Source organism: Neodiprion pinetum, chromosome 2 (assembly GCF_021155775.2).
Source record: "Neodiprion pinetum isolate iyNeoPine1 chromosome 2, iyNeoPine1.2, whole genome shotgun sequence".
Classification (NCBI taxonomy): Eukaryota; Metazoa; Arthropoda; class Insecta; order Hymenoptera; family Diprionidae; genus Neodiprion; species Neodiprion pinetum.
This window is the reverse complement of record NC_060233.1, coordinates 19,648,121-19,667,377: the sequence shown is the minus strand read 5'-3', so window position 1 is coordinate 19,667,377 and position 19,257 is coordinate 19,648,121. Positions and strand designations below refer to the sequence as shown.

The window sequence follows — 19,257 nt, the reverse complement described above, 5'->3', positions numbered from 1 at the left end:
TGCTGTAGGCCACGTTGATTGGTCTACAAGCCGATAGAAGAAGGGATGAATGTGTGAACGAACCTCGAACCCCGTATTCCTCTCCTGGTTCCTCTCCCGCTGTTCAGATAGTACACGATCCAGGTCACGCTCAAGATAATTCAAGGTCTATTGTTTTAATTATGAAAGTGGATAATTAACCTATTTGTAGACCTAGAGTTAGAGAAGAGGTTGTCGGTACGGACAGTATCCAGTGCTGCCATCATGTCAATTTTCTATATCTAGCCATACGATGGCTTTCAATGAAATCGCATAATTTGTCTACGAGGCCATGCGGCGGAAATTGATGCATTTAATCTAGGTAAATTTGCCTTTCGGTTTTCAAAGAATACACCCCACGTCGAATACGTCCCAGCAAGTGGGATTCCATTTTTGAACTGAGTCTGGGAGCTGAAATGCACTTTTTTTCTCAAAAACATTATCCTTCACTATTCGAAACCAGCTTTCTATGGTAGCATTAAGGTCGACGCGCATTGCACCGCAGCGAATGGTAGCGAACCGCACTGAAGGGCAGCGAGCTTATCAAATTGTGCGCGCACTTTGCCGCGCCGAACAGCGGCGATCCCCGCTTAAGAGGCCAGAAACCATGCCAGATTGTATAATATAGGGACGACGCGCGAAAAAATTTCAACTCCGCTATTTCAACAGGCCGTAGCCGGATTAGTATGTGAAAACGACCTTAAAAGGGATTCGACCGGGGCTTGCACTGACATTTCTGTCACGGAAAAAAAATTTTACCTATGTTAAAAACTCGTAATTCAGATCTTACGGAAAAAAATCTCTTCCGTGTTCCTAAAACTAATTTAAAAACCGTCGAATATAAGCAAAAGTTTCTGCACGGGTAGCTTTCGATCATGACGTTGCGAAAACAGCTAATCATTGCCCAAAAATGTATGTGACTGTTACGTGGGGGTGAGAGTGTACTGATCGGTGGTAGTTGATGATCAATGAATAATCAAAGATGCTCCCACGTAACGACAATGAATAAGAATTAAAACTAAGAAAGACTTACCTTTCGATAAGCCGGTAATTTGTAGGATCGTGCTGCTATAGTCCTGTACAGGTCTGTGAGGTTTGTTCAAATGATTGAGGCTAAGTTATAATAATAATAATGGGAAAATGTCGTCCTTCAAAATAAATGGTTTGAAATGATTTAGCTGGTAAAAGACAAGATATATTCTGTAACGATTTGGTAATTGAAATGTTGGTAACAATGAATGATGATAATGTCGTAGTGGCCGAAAGTAAAAATTTATAAAGTGTTTGAATTTATACTACAATTCACGCTGACGGACGAATCTATATTCAAATGCAGAGAAGCTGCGGAATCACTAAATTTGACCGTTTGCGTGTTTGAGCAAATTGTGTGTTATTCTATTCTAGGTGATATTATTATTTGATACCAAGAACGTCTACTCTGAACGATGGTGATAACTAGCTGGTCGTGATTTTTGTATCTCTCTTTTTAGATTAATGCGTTTGATCTAATTGTGGGTAGTGAAGCTAGCCGCCAACTCTAGTCTTACTTTTGAATGGGTATTACAGTAGTTTTGATCAAAAAGGCGAAAACAAGAATTCGTTCAATGTCGAAGATTAGCAATCTCATTGACTCATCTTCAGATGTGTAGTTCGAGCGAGATTGAGAGCCGTCGGATCGTGTCGGTCTGCGTCAGTAGAATTCTGGACCAGGGCCTCACCTCAAGTTCGGAAGAGTTGATGAATCAACTAATGTTGAACGTCGGGCACTTAATCTTTATGGATTTAGAATGATACCTTGCTATCAAAAGCTATGGTTGAAAGTGTCAATTTGTTGACTTTGATATATGTTGAAAGTGATTCCAAAGATTATTTATTAAAAATGATAATGTAGTTATTATTATTAGCACTTAAAATTACCTGATTCGGTTGAATCAGGGCCGACCTCAATTTAATTACGGAAAACGGAATGGCATAAGAATGTATATTCTCGAAATGATGTGATTTAGTAAAGCACAGAAAAGATGGAAACGTAAAAGATAGTGAGTCTTTAGCAGATAACAGAATAACTGAATGCGCCAATTTGACGAATTAGCGCGAGACTTTAGGCCGGTCACAACTAAGATTTTCCGAACGCTACTATTGCTCAAGAAGGGCTAATACGGGTTGACGTCCACGCACCTCGCGACTCAACAGACGAAAGACGTGGCTTCTTGGGCCTGAAGGTCCAAGGAGCTGCAGTTGTAATAAGTTACAACGGTAATTAGCCAATGAGCTGCGAGGGCGACCTCCCGGTGCCCGAATCTACACGGTCAGCGTTACTTCACGCTCTTCGACGGTGTTCCGACGATTCTCAATCTCGTCGGTGACATACTAAAAATATGAACAAGAGATATTTACGTACAACGTTCACATATTCATCCATACATCTTAATAGGTAATCTATTTTAATTTAGTTCACAATGGATGAATAGTTTATGCTGAATATTAATGATAATTTTGGCTTAAAAAGAGAGGTATTATTAGGCTGAGCTCCGCTGTTACTAGCTCAGCAGTCTCCTATGTTAGTTCTTGGTACCAGCTATAAGAAAAAAATTTGAACCTTATACTGGGGATCATTGTTGGTCTCTACGTGACTTTTGCCAGGAGGGGTGGAACTCGCCGTTATTAGAATATGAGATTTTGATAAAATAATATCTGTGCATTGAAGAAATCAAAGAAATGAAATGAAATGGAATTTTGAAAAAGGTACGCCAAGGTGGTACGTCGGGGCGTAACATGACTAAATTTGTAAAGCACGAAAACATAGTGAGAATATCGAAATATGCTGCGTATTGAAGCCGGGTAGTACACGCACAAATTGTCGCAGCGGTTCGGCGCGGTTCGCTGCTATTTGCTGCTGTTCGTTGCGGTTCAATGCGCGCACTTTCATAAGAAACCATGTCTAGATAAAAATTCGCTGCCGTTCGCTGCGGTGCAGTGCGCGTCGAACTTTACTGTTTCTATACAGACCGAACTTGCTAATAACAACGGCTGACCAGAGAGCATAGTAGAGTTGAATAAACTCCATTGAATAAACTATAAATTCATAGTAGTAATATTCGTTTTCATAAATATACCCCTTATCATCATTCACGTTAGCGTCGTTTTTTACCGTATCGTATATATTTTTGAAGGAAGAATAAAATGGGGATGTGTGTTGCGAACCGCGAGATTCTTTGATGTCAGAAAGAATTTCATCTTCGTCGCAACCAGGATCAGGATTTTCGTCAAGATTTTTGTCAAAATTAATGAATTCTGTTGAACTTGCTATGATATCGGTCATTGCGTTGGATTTTTTGTCGATACCAAATACCAGAACGGCTAGTCGAAAAATATCTCCCGCACTTTTAATATCACAACAATGGATCAATTTGGCAATCAGCTTCAAAGCTACGAAGTGCTGATCGTTTCGTGTCAGCAAAATCTTAACCTTCTTCATCACTGTACGCAAAAGGTGTGAAGAGCATATGTGGACTATTGTCAGATAGGGACTTGTATCGCAGTTGCTGTTTACCCATTCGTACATAATATCCAGATAGCGGAACAGTGGAATAACGTTGAATGCTATGATTGCGGATTGAATCAGTTCAAGGCTGAACTCGGTTTCGATTTTGTGGATGACGATGTTGCGATCAGTCACTACTTTCATTGCGTGAATTAGAAGCGACAGAAAACGCGTAATATATGGTACGTTGTGGGCGCTAGAAATGAACTCCGCGACAGGTAATGTACCACTATCGTCATTGCTTGGTATCACTAGCGCGTAGTAGTACACCGTCTTCGATGTGTCAAATGGTCGTGCTACAATGTAGCCCGTTGCGTTCAAGTTACAGAATACCGGCTTTTTTATCGACAATAAGTACTTAAGTTGTTGTTCGGTGAAAAGACCAACATGTAAGGATTGAATTGAATGTGCCTGTATATAACCTTTGCAATGATTTCTAAGCCATAATGCTTTGAATTGTATGGTCAATTTCCTCAAATGCTCGGTCACATCCGGGTCTAGATCACCCTCAACATTATTCGCGCTTGAAATTTTTTGCATAGTTACCAGACTAGGTGTATCGTTCAAATTTCCTGCTACCAACACATCTTCCCCGGCCTCAGACAGCATACTATACATTAAGCAGCTTGGCGTCTGGCTTCTTAATTCGTTCGCTATTTTCTTCCTTCGCTCTGATCTAATAAAGCGACGATATCTTTCTTTGCCATCGTGAAATATATCTTTGCTCTTGTATACGTGAACTTCGATCTGGGTAAATTGTTGTAAAATCACAGACATCGCTTCAAATATAAATGACGTAAAAGAACTGTTTTCACATTAAGTAACAGCATTAAAGGATGGCAGTCGTCGATTTGAGGTATGACATTTGTGCCACTGAATCGCTAAAACACGGTGGGGGTATTGCTGCTTGAAATATTCGTTCAAGGCATCAGACCATCCGCGGTTGAGACGAATCCCACCAGTCCAAAAATTTTCCCAGAACTCGCGTGGAATGATCATACTTCCGTCGCAAATTTTTCCCGTTACAGTTTTGGCAACAGGGTCGATGGCGTTCTCCTTGACGGCGACCATAGCATCGTGCGACGCTCGCGAGGAAATCTCTTGCGATAAGGAATCAGTTGAAGATTGATCGAAATCATAATCAATATCGTTCCCGTTCATATCATCATTTGAGAGATTCTCAGATGAATATTCACGGTTGAAATGAACTACGTTTCCGATCGGTGAAGCAATCTCATTGTTCCCGTTAGATTCGTTATTACAAGTATTCTCAATTGACAATAGACGTTCGTTTTTAAATTCAGTAATATCAGCCATGATAACATCATCGTCGATACCTGGACGTACAGGCTCCTGAAGTACACTTGGTAACATTTCAGACTTTACGGTTCTCGTGAAATTATATGATAGCGTATATTTTACCTTGTCAAAAAAAAAAAACCGACAGACAGCCAAGGTTGTCCCTGGTCTGCAGGATCGGCGTTGTGTTTGGGTCATCAACCCAAGATGAGAAGTGGGAAGGCGACTCTGTTTACTTCGAGTTCGTAGTCAGAAGGGAGCACCGGGAAACCCGTGTCTTCAAACGGGTGACATACATCTCACTCTCTTGTCTCCGATCGGTAGCAAAAGCGACACAGCTTTTGTCTTACGTAAGGGAGCATAAGGAGGAGGTGCTTGTTCATAATCCAAGGCAGCTTTGGTATCGCCTAAGTCCGTATAGCTAACTGATTCAGGGTATTTTTGGGTCGGAAAAAACCGACCTTCCTTTTGCCCATCAGAGGGGGTCCTTTATATTATCGATATTCACCTTAATTTCAGGGGTTGAGGCAAAAGAACTTCAAATAACGAGGTTTTCTCATAGGTAAAAACCTCAAGAAAACCGCACACGTTACAACCTAGTGGATACCGCACTACTTTTGGCCGCGTTGACGGAGTGACGAGGAAGACTAGTGTTGGAGACGTCAAGCTTGCGTAGCGAAAAAAGGCCGTCTAAGCAAAGGATGCAGTTCCATACAAGTTTACAATGTTGGAGATCCTTTCGAGAGGGTAGCGATGGACATCCTCAAACCTCTTCTGGCAAACTAATGAGGACAAAGGTATGCCTTGGTGGTCGCCGACTATTTTACTAAGTAGCTCGAGGTGATTCCCTTCACCAACCAAGAGGCTTTGACTAACTCAAACGATCGTAAAAGAGTTTGTCTACCAGTACGGAGTACCTTCGCAACTGGATACCGATAGGAGCCAAAATTTCGAATCGAGCTCAATGAAAGAGGTTGCCCGGGGCTCAGTGGGTAAGAAGATTCGAACGACACCTCTTTATCTTCAATTCGACGGTATGGTTGAGCGCCTTAACAGAACTCTGCATTAGAGTTTGTCATTCTTCGTAGACAGAAACCAAAGAAACTGAGACGACTGGATTTCCCTTTTCTTTTTGAGTTATAGGGCCGCAATACCCAAGAAGACGAAGCTCATGCCCACTGCCATGCTCACTGGATAGAATCTTTGCCTTCAGTCAGATTTCAAGAAAGACCCTCCTTTGACACAAATTAGGTTGCAAACAGATTACGCCGACCTTTTACAACAACGCCTGAAGAAATTCATATATTTTCAAGACATAAGATTTCCTCAGCTTCACACGTTTAAAGCTCGCTATGATTCAAGAGCCAGAAATTCAACTCTTAATCCGGGAGATTCTGTTTGGTCGATTCAACCATGAAGGCAGAGAGGGCGATATCCGAAACTGGAAAGTAACTGAGAGGGCGCTTATTTGGTAATAACCTGGGTCAATGATGTCTTGTATAGGATCTGGAGGACTACTCACTTGCGCCGGAAGTTCGTTAACTTCGATCGACTGGCTTCGTTTGAAGATAGAGAAAATGTAGAGGTAGCTCTCAAAAACCTAACGCATATTTTCAAGTGAGATCGGTTCTGCTGTCAACTTCGGAGGAAATTAACCCCCCCTACAGTTGTCAGCGATTGGAAACGTAACCTCCCTTTTGGAATCTGCCCTGGTGAATCGAGACCTCTGACGGTTATCATTAAAGGAAACATCAGCTGTGGCAAGACGACTTTCACCAAACGATTATTGCCTGATAACCGAGATTGTACGCTGTTAGAAAACCTCGAGGAGTATTGAAACGTCACTGGCGTTAACCGTTTAGATTTGATGCACAAGGATCCGGATCGTTTGTGTTTCCAGTTCCAGCACCATATTCAAATGGTTATGCTCGATAGACATCTTCAGATGACCTCCTAACCCGTCAAAGTATTAGAGAGATCTATTTTCAGTAGCGATTGTTTCATTGAGACACATCACAGAATAGGAAATTTCCGCAACTTTGGATCTCATTTGCTTAGGAAATATTCCGCTCTTCTCGTTCAAACATTTGAGCTTAGAGTAGACTTAATTGTCTACTTGCATGGTTTTCCCAAAACCTCTTTCGCTTGGGTATGTACCCACTCTTGTGAGGAAGAATGTGGAGTTACCATGAAACTGCTTGGAGCTATTCATGATGTTCATGAAGATTGGCTGGTTAGCCATGTCTTTTTCCTCACCTGCTTCCGTTTTGGTTATTGATATCGAATCTAAGGCCGACTGAGTTTATTCGGATTTTTGTCATACCATGACGCAACGAGTTCAACCTTCATTGGATTACGCTGAACAAATTGAACTCAATTGAATGACGAGAAACACGATTTAGGCAATTTTCATATTGATGCAAGCACAAAGAATGTCGAGAAAATAAAATAGCTAGAATCCAAATAAGAAACACAGTGGTTCTGCAATTCGCTTCAGCGCGTGTTTAACTTTGCCACAGTCGTCGCAGAATTCTGTTTGACGGCAGGCCACTCGAGACTTTTTGCATAAGCGGCAGTTGTATCTGGTTAGTGCACATAAAATGTACATTTTGGCGTCGCTAGATGAGCCAAAACAGAAATAGTTCTGAGTGACTTTTTTTTGCACCACGTCTTCAGTCAAAGAAGAGGAGTTGAACTTATTGAATTATGAAGCACGGTACATAAAGATATGGCTTGCCTTTCTCTACGATTTTGGAAACTTTAGTACATTGAATGAGAGCCCATTCAATTCATTGAACATTAAACAACGTTTCAAACGCCGGTTGGGGCATATGTTGTGCGTTCTCCCAATTAAAGCGCGTTGCCAAAATAACCGCTTCCAAGAAGGAATGCACGACCGCCAGATCAGCCATACTCGTTGAGGGACCTCTTTAAAATGACTTGTTTTTTTTTTCGTTGTTATGCGGTTCCGTTTTGATCTGGTCTGAGGCCCCGGGAACGATTGTGGAGTTGTACAGGCTCGTAAGTGCGCGCTTTGACGGACTTAGTGCGTAGATAGGTGACCTGCTGGTGCTGCAAAAGCAGCTCGATTCCAACTCCGCAAGAATCGGTCAGCTGGAGCAGAAAAATCAAACACTCCGCAATGATATCACTGCGATGCAACAGGCTTAGGCCAGCGGTCAGGCTGAATTTCATCGCGCTTTATCACTAGTACATGCAGCCGAACTCAACATCTCGGGTGTCTCGTGTGACTCTGAGTAGGCCCAGTGTGCCGTTATCAGGCGAATACGGATGGTGATCAACACTACTATTGTCGATAGTGATATCATGTCAATTCGCTTTCTCATCGCTCCGGCCAGGCTTCATAAAGACACCCCGTTACCACTGGTGGTCAAACTGCGTTCGTCGCAACTACGGACGCGTGTGCTCACTGCCAAGAAAACTAAGGAGCGCCTTTGCACCACCGATCGAGCTTAGCCGCTGGTTGGCTCTGTTCACACCATTGTTATGAATGAAGCGTTTCCCTCTAGACTTCACAAGCTTCTAGTCGCGGCAAAGGCTGAGGCGAGGGCCAATGGGCTCTCTCTCTCTCTCTCTCTCTCTCTCTCTCTCTCTCTCTCTCTCTCTCTCTCTCTCTCTCTCTCTCTCTCTCTCTCTCTGCTGACTCCTGGCTTGATCTCTGTATTGTTAAGAACCGTGACCTCGTATTGGCGCACTCGCAGTCCCCGATAACGTTAATTCCGGGGAATAATTTGATTGCAGTTAGGTACTCTCCACACTTACATGCCGCTAAGGCCCAGACAAACCCTCAAGGCTCGCTGTTACAAAGAGTTCTCGCCTGAAAACCTTATCTCGGAGCTGGATACGCGCGATTGGGCTACCTTTGCGGACGTTGTGCCTGTGTACGACTAGCTCCGATACCTCATCGGCAACATTGTGGCAGGATTAGACAACTGCTGTCCGTACCACACTACGACCAAGGGCAGTTGGAGGCCTCCTTAGATTGAGGTGAGCCTGCAGCAGCTGCTGCGTGAGCGCGATAATCTTCACAGGACCTTTGGGCGCACCAAAACGGAGGTCGATCTTCAACGCTACCAAGATGCTAGGAATACTCTTCACAAATAAATGTCGACTGCCGCTCATCTTACTACCTTATGCATCTCTCGGGCATTGCCGAGTCACGATGGAGAGAGCTACGCCACCCGGGCTTTGCTCCAACACCTCAAAATGCGCCTGTAGACCTCTCTGTCAAAAAACTTGACCCGGACTTTGCTATGGTGTTGTGCTGCCAAAACTTTCGTTCTGATAAATGAGCGTCAGTACAGTTAGTACATTTGTTCAAACGACTTGAACGTTCAGAGCCAATAAAAGCGCTGCATATCAAGGCTCTAAGGAGCTGCACATTCATTCTTGTCCGCAGCCTTTCTCACTCTAGCCTATGGAACGTTTTTCATTGCGTCTGGCAGTTTTTTATCACCACTCGAACGGTCTGGCTTTTTGGAATTATTATCAAAAAACTATTAAAATTTTAGCGTGCATCAAAAATTTTTTTTTCATATTGTGAAAATACTCATTGGGGTAGTCTGGTTCCACGTCACCCCACTCTTGGGTGAATATATTACGTTTATTTATTGGTCATAAATTATAATTTTTATAATTTCATTTTGAATGTATAATATTTTTTAAGACACATTCTTTACCTAACTCTCACCTTGCGCAGTACCTGGTCCACCTACTACAGCCAGCCAGACTGGCCATACCCTATACAACTATCATAGGCGGTACTATTACGCACTATTACTAGTTGTATCAAATCCGTAGTCAAAATTTGTCACCAGCTCTTCAACCATTGCCATATTCTTTGAGTCCGTGCCTCCTCCGCAGTATTATGACAGACTCTTCTACTTCACTGATGTATTGCTGACTGCACTGATCGAAGCCTTTCAGTACTTCCGATCTATCGGATGCTCCTCCGGCGATTTTTCCGTTAATACTGTGTCTTTTCAATAGATCCCTCACTACCGCCGTTTCACTCCCGGCAGTCTAAGTTTCGACAGAGTTACAGCAAACGGACAGCCCTACTCAAAGTTGTGGAAGATGTGCGTCACGGTATAGACCAGCGCAAACTCACAGTGCGCATACTTTTCGACTTTAGCAAGGCCTTCGATACGGTGCCTCATCCATCCTTCCCTACTCCGTAAGCTTGTAACACTTGGCTTCTCTCAGCATTCCCTACGATGGAAAGCCAGCTATTTTGTAGGCTGCGAGCAGGCTATAGTAGCTAGCCATAGTGAGAGATCCTCGTGGGCACCGCTTGGGCTTGGCGTTCCGCAAGGCTCCGTACTAGGGCCCATACTGTTTTCGCTTTTCATCCACCATCTGGGCACTCAACTTCGTCACTCTGAGTATGTGGCTTATGTGGACGATTTCCAAATTTACTGTCAATGTACTCCTGCCGAATTATCTAATACTCTAATGAATCTCCAAAGAGATGTAGAAACGATCTCCAACTGGACCGAGGTCTGTTCTCTTCGACTGAATGTAGGCAAAACGAAAGCGGTAATTTTAGGCAGCAATGCGTTTATCACGCGACTCGACCTCGACGCGGTGCCCAGGATAAAGCTCAACTGACTGTGAGCCCATTCTTCATGCTCAGACAGTGCGCATTCTGGGATTGATTCTAAACTATAAACTCACTTGGTCTGAGTGGGTGTCGTCGATTCCGAAGCGCATGCACGCCGTTCTTCGTCAGCTGTCAGCCTCTCGCGCACTCTCATCTAAGTGGCTACGTAAGATACTCATTACTACTCTAGCATTTCCCATCTTTGACTATTGTTGCATGGGTTACATCGATATCGTCGGCGTATTAGATACTAAGTTATCGCAGTTCTTAAATTCCTGCGTGCGCTTCGTCTGTGAGATCCGCAGGGATGTGCACATCTCGCCTTTTCGGCGCGAGCTAGGCTGGCTAACTATTCGCGATCGACGACTCTATTTCCTGGGCACACTTATTTTTCCGGTGCTGCGTACTAACCGGCCGCTATATCTGCGCGAGCTGCTAGCCTGTAGAGTGAGGGTCACGCCCGATAGTAAGAGGATTGATAGGTGGGACGTTCTTGTACCGCGCTTCCACACGGAGAGCTACAGGCGCTTATTTGCAGTCTCGGGCACCTACTCGTTGAATTTTCTTCGAGCACGAGTCAGGGAGGCTTTGACTGCCAATGCTCTTGGGATTCAGCTGCGGCGCTACTAGCTAGAGACGGAGGAGCAGCGCGTTTAAGCCCCCTTTCTCGTATATCCTGTTGCCATATCACGTACTTTCTAACCTTTATTCTGTCGCAGTTTTATTTTTATTTTTATCTGTTATTGTTACTTTTATTGTTTTTTCTATCTTGATCGTTATTTTTATTCTTATTTAATTTTTATTGTATTTTATAATTTTATATTACATTCATATTTATCAATTGATTTTATTGTCATTTATTTACTAATACACTATAAATTTGTTTTTCTGTTTCTTATTGTTAATCTTGCTCTGTACCTCTTACTTCGATTGCCCAACATTGCCATGGCCATGATAAAGTCTATTTATCTGTTCCGTCTTGTACTTCAGAAGGCCTGTTGAAGTCTGCCGTCCCTGACTTCCCCGGTACAGGGTCCATTCTGCTGCCTACTTACCTGAAGCGCCCTCAACGGTATCACTCCAACTCTCGTTCTGTAGATTTTTTTCCCGGCGTATTTCCTGTTCCGTCAATAGATACACGAAGAGAACACAATGCAAAACATCTTTTACACAAATACGTTTATAAACAATTTTCATTACGGATATTTACACGAAGAATTTCACCCGACCATTTTCGTCACCCTTACTTTTGTGAAAACCCTAAATTTTGGAATTGTATTTAAAATGCTCGGCTATCCGTTCAAGGTTTTCTATGGTTTATATTGAGATTATGAGCAGCTCGCTCGCACTTACCCCAAAATCTTGTCCAGTTAACGTCGCCAGCCACTACGTGGCGCTGGCAGTATTCCGCGCTACTGCCGGTACGGCTATCGCCACCTAACCCCACTCCCCCAAGTGACCAAAACTTTATCAGAGAATTTATTGTTTAAACATGAAGCAATTATCATTAAAATCTCAGCTCAGATAATATATTCCGTGATAAATAATCCGAGCGTACAACACGTTGCGACGATTGCGTCAGACGGTGTTTTTTTTTCGTGGGCTGGCTTCGGTCGGTGCGGGGTATTGTGGCGCGAGAGGGGGGGAGCGCGGAATACTGCTAGCACCACGCAGTACGAACTTGATGGGGAGATCATAAGCGGACTCAGCTCCCTATATGAAATACATAGGAGCGCCAGGGGGCTGAGTATGAGCGAATGCCAGATAGTAGAGAACAAGATGATCTTTGAATTTTTAGAAGCATAGCTCCGACTCACCTTCGAGCACTGACAGCTATATCACTCACGCAATTGTTCACACTTACCCGAGTAGGGACGACTCTTCTCCTCGGGGAGGAGTAATGTTACAACAGGTGAAGTCACCCGTTTTGCCCCCTTTTTAATGATGTGGTAGTTACCATCGATAAAAGATATGTAAGCCCTCACGGAAAAAAATCCCAAATTGGGTGTAAATTCGGACCCCTAACTTTTTTTATTATGGGAAATTAGCATTATCTATGAGTTGGGGTTACGAATTTATACCCAAGTGGTGTTTTTTTCCGTGAAGGAGGGCTCTCACATGTTATGAAATGAACGAAAGTTGCCGCGTCAACCAACATTATTGTAAAAAACAGTCCTGTTTCGAACTATAAACTGTAAGCACGCATTTTTCCATGAAAGCATTTCTCCAAAAGTTTTATTTAACTGCGTGATAATTCGCTGAATAAACTCATGAACCTCATTATTTATTCTGTGACGCCCAGTCCGTTACAATATATTACATCTTCTCTTCATTCAAATGTTACTCTCAGCTATTTTAGCTTTTGCATGAAATTGAGCAAGATTACGCGATGGTATATTTTGTATACTACTTGTCTTTTCGCTCGCTTGAACATTGTCAACTTTTTCGCGTATAGCAACTTGATCAACGTGCTGTTTATCTGTAACATCAGAAAGCCTTTCAATGAAATACATGACAGGTGCGATTCTTTTCTTTATTTTATTTTCCGATCAGGGTGCAGTATTTTGAATTTTTCGCCCGTACTGATTCTCCATCTTTGAATTCAGACATTCTCTTCCCCTTTTATTTGGAATTTGACTCTCTTGTTTGTCTGTTACTTTCTGTCTGTGCTCCGAAGTAATAATGTGAATTGAGTTCTTTCTCTAATATTAATTTTGCAAGCGTTTCTACTACTGTGTCAAAGCTTTGATTACCTTGAGAACTTTTGCAGTACTTCGCAAGGTGGCCTTCTTCTTCCCACAATAAACAAGTTTTTCATCCGAGAAGTGTATCTAATATTCGGTTGTATCATACGGAATTTTCATATTATTTGGAATTTTTTCAACGTCTATGGGTTGCACATAACTTCCTCGTCTGTAGCTTAGAATATACGTGTATCCTGGTGTGTTTATCCCTGCTTCAATGGAATTCATTTGTCATACGGGAACGATGTTCATTTTTTTCAGTTCTCTTTCTATTGTAGAATGAGGTATTACGAGACACTTATTTGATATGAAAATTCTTTTAGCTTCGGATACAAGTGTGCATATTATTAAAATAACTTCACCAACTTCAATTTGAGTACTTGCGTCGGTGAGTTTATCAGCGAGCTCATTGCCGGCTGGATAAAAACAAATTCTGCTGTGTGAAATTCGAGTGACATAAGGAATGTTAGCCGGACTTATCAAGCTGCCCAAAAAAACAACAGCGTATTCTTGAGCAGTTTAACCGTCGATAGCGTCTACAATTACAGCTTGTTGTTTTGTCAGAAAAGCACATTGAATGACTTTTCTTGAAAAAAAACCGTTTTGGTTATTGTTCAGTTGGGATGTCATTTCGATTTAGTGGTGTTTGGATGTCTCGTGTTCAGCGAATTGCATAAAAAAGGATAGTTTTTTATATATATCTACTATGATAGCAGTCCACCGACTGTTGAACGGGAGCAGCTTTCGGGCGCGACACTACTGGCATAGTCGTGGCAAACGAGGCGCTGGTTGTCTATCGACCGATATCTTTGTTGTTTACCTTTTATCTTACACTCCCATGTAATATTCTCCGAATATATGTTGTTTAGAAAAGTGAAAATGAATATGCATTTATTAGATATAACAATTGTATCAGAATTGGTGGAGATTCACTAGCGCACTGAAACAGTCACTTTATATTTCACTTTATTCACCTTTCACAAGTCCGACTAAAATAAACTACGAATAAGTAAGTTTTTACGTACTCGTGTGTACAAACATCACGAAAATTTTTAGTGCCGCAAAGATTTTGATAGAAAATGTCTGATTTTTTTTCGTAAGAGGTTCCAAACAGATAAAAGCAGAGCTTTTGGCAGAGTCTTTAAAGAAATTTTCATAGAGTCACGGAGATTTTTGAAGAAATTTTCAGATTTTCGTAGAGAATTTTCTTGACCAGGATTAGTTTGTCACTAAACAACTATGTGAAGCAGTGTGCTTGGCTTGTATTGAAAATCTGGGAATACAAAGGGCTGAGCCTTGATGAGCAGTTGACAGTAATTGCTAGATTTGTGGCAAATCTGCTGTAATTTGCTGGATCTGGTGAACACGACTGTCGAGCGATAATATTCCAAGCTGCTTTTCTATTCACTCATAGTCATATACTCTTTTGAAAAAACGGTATATTCTCTGTTTTGCCCGATGAGACGAACTCAAACCGCTTTGCGAAACTTGCTAATTTTGTGACATTATTCATATATGATCGACCGTAACAAAACCATGATTTTACACATTGAAATCGTGAACTACTTTAGGACTACTACATTATGTGGAGAAGCATTCGGCCAAATATCCTTGGTAAAGATCAGAACCCGCAAGTCGTTACTCATGTGATATTAAGTGCCTCCGAATCGGCTCTCCGGTGCATGATTGTGTGTGTGTTTCGCCCCGATACGAAGAGCGAATGCATGCTCTGTTTATACTTCCATCAGAATCTGATAATACCAGCAATGATTAGGAAACAGGGAAGGTAAGATATTGTTTATTGACTTGCGCCTATTAGGTTCGTTCGTATTAGTGCATTTAGGCCATATTGGATATCGCGACGTGCAATGTATAATAGAAAGTTAATTGACTTTGTTTCAGGTCGTGAATACAAGTAGCGAGTATAGTATTAACGCAAATATACATGATCAAGTGAGTCTATGTTATTAGAATGCACGATCTCAAAATGGAACACACTTTCCAATACGTAATTTGGAAAATAAACATATTGATATACAATATTTCAATTACTCGAATTATACTGAAAAATAATATGCACAAAATACATGAGAACGAATTATAGAGGGAAAAAAACAATAGCTCGAATCGTGCCATCAGTTTCATCGTGTAAAGTCAATCCTTCTGAAATGGCATGCAGAAAAAACAACTTCGAGAAGGAAACATCATTTGTAAGTTCTTAGCTAATGAAATCATATACTGAACTTCGGAAAAAAGTGTGTATTCCTGCGTGCGCGCAAGTGTATGTCGAAAGCTTTTCAGAAGCCTTCCATCAGAATATTGCGAATACTTTAAATGGGTTTAATGCGCCCAATGCGCTCGATATCGTTACATTACACAGCTGCAAACGTGCAATCATCTCTTTTACCGGCCGTAAATACGTTCGTTTCTGTGCATGCATATTCTGAGCCTTATTGCAATATTTCGCGCTGATGTCACCGAGGTTTAAGACCGTTCTGTTGGCGCGAAATTACCAAGGAGATTTAGGACGCTCTTTTCGCGTGAAAAAAATTGATATTTTGAAGATTCTGCTGTTACTCCTTTCAAAAATGTTAGAAAATTTAAAAATGCATAATTATATTTGATAAAAAATAACTGAATATTTTACGAGAATTCCATGAATACACGAAGAGTACAGAATAAAATTCCATGGGATCTCACGGACTTTGTCAGGCTCAAAAAAACTCTTAGAATCCTGCGGAATGTTGTATGATTCAAGAAAACTCAAACACTCATGTACACCGGACTTAAAGATCAAAATCCTCAAAAAGTCTGTCACAACCTTGTACAATTTTAATAACTTCTTTTAAAAATTTTTGTGTGAATTTTATGTTGCCTTAGTGTCTCTTGATTCTGACGGGGGTGACATTATTGTCTCGTTCATAGTGAAAACTTCATACACCATAATACTATTGTGTAATGTTAATCATTTTCAATTATTCTTTTAATTTTTGAAACCCGTTTATGTGCGGTTGTTTTGGATGGTTAGTCAAAGCATAGAAAGTTTGCTCATCCTATCAAAAATCGAAGAATTCAACTATAATTCGCTTGTTATGTGGATAATCAATACATACATAGATTGATTTGCTATTGGTGTACTGGTACTTACCGGTCAGAATTTCTTTTCGCAAGTTTGGAAATATCTTCATATCCACTATGCTGGTGACAACACCTTCTAGGGTTCCAAACTGGGAATCGATACCTAAGGTAAAGAGCATCAGAAAGAACAACACGGACCAGAACTGAGCTCCAGGAAACTGGTTTATCGCTTCGGTGAAGATGATGAATGCCAATCCGGTTCCTGATGCAGACTGTTACCGAGAAGTCGAACAAAAATTATTATGTAAGATATTCATTTATATCTATGAGTTGAATTTATTAACTTATTTTTTTCTAAATGTTTTCCTGTATACGCACATTATCCAACTCCTTCTCTAAATCACACACAGGTAATTCGGGCATTATGATGTTATCAAGAGATCCGTGTCCGCTCGGAACATTAATAAATGCCCCAGGTGGTGGGATATTATTGACGTCAACTTGGTTCCCAAAAATACCGACCAGAGTAGCGTTTCTGTCAACTAAGCATTGTTCGTAGACCATCGTGGCCTTAAAACCTGAGAAATTACATTCAGTTTATTGTTCGATAAAACAAACGAGGCAAATCTTCCGACAAACATATGATCTTCTTAATACTATCAGTGCAAGTTTAATAGAATCTACTAAAAAGTGACGAAAAAAAGCCATTAATGTTCTTCAGATTGATTGATAACAGCATTACAGACTCTAAATTGCTGTGTAAATCGTAGTCAAAGATATTATTATCATAAAATAGCAAAAAATTCAATTCAGAGTTCATGAAACTATTCGGAAATGTTGGGGTTTGAAGACAAAAAATCATTCTGTTCAATTTTGGCAAATTTACCTATAATTGAGAAAACTACGATGCCGGCAAACATGGAGGTAAAACAGTTAGTGAGGCTGACCGTTATTGCATCACGGTAACAGTTGTTGTTTACTGGATTGTACGAGGAAAAAGCGATGAGTCCACCGAATGCTAAGCCCAGGGAAAAAAATATTTGGGTCCCCGCCTCCAACCAGACAACCGGATCGGTAAGCGTCCACCACTGAAAATAATTCAATTGTGTTAAAGTGATTCAAAATATTCATCAATCTTGCTTACCTTGGGCGTGAAGAGGTGACGTAACCCATCTGACATTCCTGGTAATGTTACTCCACGAAAGAAGAATATTATCAGGACCATGTAGGGGAAAGTTGCTGTTACATAGACTACCTAAAGATGAGAGAATCGGGATGTCAATAAACTTGCAATGTCAAAAGGACATTTTTGTCACGAATATATCAGTTTTTAGAATGAGTGACTCTCATAAAGTAATTATTAATTTTATTTCGCGCTTCTTCCTCGAGATCACAGTTGTACTACCCCCACTTGCCCCAGTGTCACCACAAAGTTTAAAGATAGGAAACAAAACATTTCCTGCTACGATCGTCTTCCTGCGCGACATACGCACGCCTATCTTCATTCTTTCGCTTTGTGTCAATGTCTTAACACATAAAAAATAAGATTATTATTCTTCTTGTTTAAAATTTTCAAACAAGGCATATTCAGTCGTTGGCGAGATGGAGGAGGAAAAAATTCAACGGAAAATTCATCATTTGGAGAGGAAATTAGAACGAAAAAAGAGAAAGCTTCGTAAGTAGCGGGGTAACTCTACTTCTTCTGTCCGCAAAAAAAAAAAAAAATATCACGTTGTGTTATTTGAGTCTTTTTTAAAGACCAATTACCGTGTACCGAAGTAATGCAGTTCGTTGTGTCTACGATTTTTTTATTTGGCACAGTGCTTTCGGCTCTTACCGAAATGCATGCCTTTGTTTGACAAAGGATAGTACGCAATTACGGCGAGTTTGGGTTTGACCCTCATGGCTGGGGCGGTAATTTTATCATAAACCCCATTTGATGGCGAAACTGATTGTGGAATGAGACAAATATTGCACACGTACCATTGAATTTTAGGTCTCAGAGCTTCGTCGATCGGACGACCAGAATATAGTTCACCGATAAGCTGCCGATCGAGGCATTCAAGGCATTATTCGCTGAGAAGATATCGTTCGCCTAGAAGATCTAGTTCAAGGTATTCCAAGCATCGGTCGCTGCGAAGATCTCATTCTTCGAGAAGATCTCGTTCGAGGTTTTCGAGACATCACTCGCCAAAGAGATCGCGGTCGCAATTGTCAAGACGCCATTTATTGAGTAGATCGACGAGTAGTTCAAACCGCGGTTCGTCGAAAGAATCCTCGTCTAACCGATGGCCGATTATTGATCAAAGAATCGACAATCAGGTTCTGCCTCAATATAACGATGACGCGTCTGCGGCCGGTAATGCCACCGTCGGTAACGTAACTTTGTAAGTTACCAGGACTACAGAAGTGTCGCCTCCGATTATGCCTCCTGCGATCATTACGCCTGATCATTAGGTCGAGCTTGAACCTGATGTCTTGGAAGTCATAGGCACACGGCTCGAAACGGTCAAGAAATTCAACCTTGCCATTCATAAGGATGTAGTACTTCGTTGGGCAGAAATTCTCAGGAACGGACTTCATACTGAGAAAGTCAAGAATCTTTTACAGAAACATCCGGTTCCGGAAAATTGCGCTTTTATTTCCGTCCCGAAATTAGATGCATAAATCATCGCTGCCGTACAGGAATCACCGATAAAACGAGACAAGCGCATTGTCGAAAAACAAGAGCGCATAGCAGCCTGTCTAGGGGCTTTGGGAAAAAGCATTTCGGGTGTCATGAAGATGGAAGAAACTCGAAAAATCGAGTTACTCGAAAAATCGAGTTACTCGAAAATCTGAGCGATATGGGTAGGCTTCTAGCTTCAGTCCATCAAGAAGAGTCGTTGGTTCGAAAGAGTTTGGTTTTGGCGAATCTTAACGCAGCTTTGAAGCAAACGTTATCGAACACG

At 41.4% G+C, this 19,257-nt stretch overlaps 1 protein-coding gene across 2 annotated transcripts in view; it reads right to left on the bottom strand.

The window, feature by feature from the left end:
* LOC124210905 (sodium-dependent neutral amino acid transporter B(0)AT3) overlaps positions 1–19,257 on the bottom strand; it is a 490,584-nt gene that overhangs the window by 158,210 nt on the left and 313,117 nt on the right. For both annotated transcript variants that reach the window (XM_069133492.1, XM_046609333.2), the window contains exons 8-11: positions 17,451–17,561; positions 17,193–17,394; positions 16,685–16,884; positions 16,377–16,578 (exon numbers count right to left, since the gene is read on the bottom strand). In XM_069133492.1, coding sequence (XP_068989593.1) covers positions 16,377–16,578; positions 16,685–16,884; positions 17,193–17,394; positions 17,451–17,561 — 715 coding nt within the window. The remainder of the gene's footprint in view (positions 1–16,376; positions 16,579–16,684; positions 16,885–17,192; positions 17,395–17,450; positions 17,562–19,257) is intronic.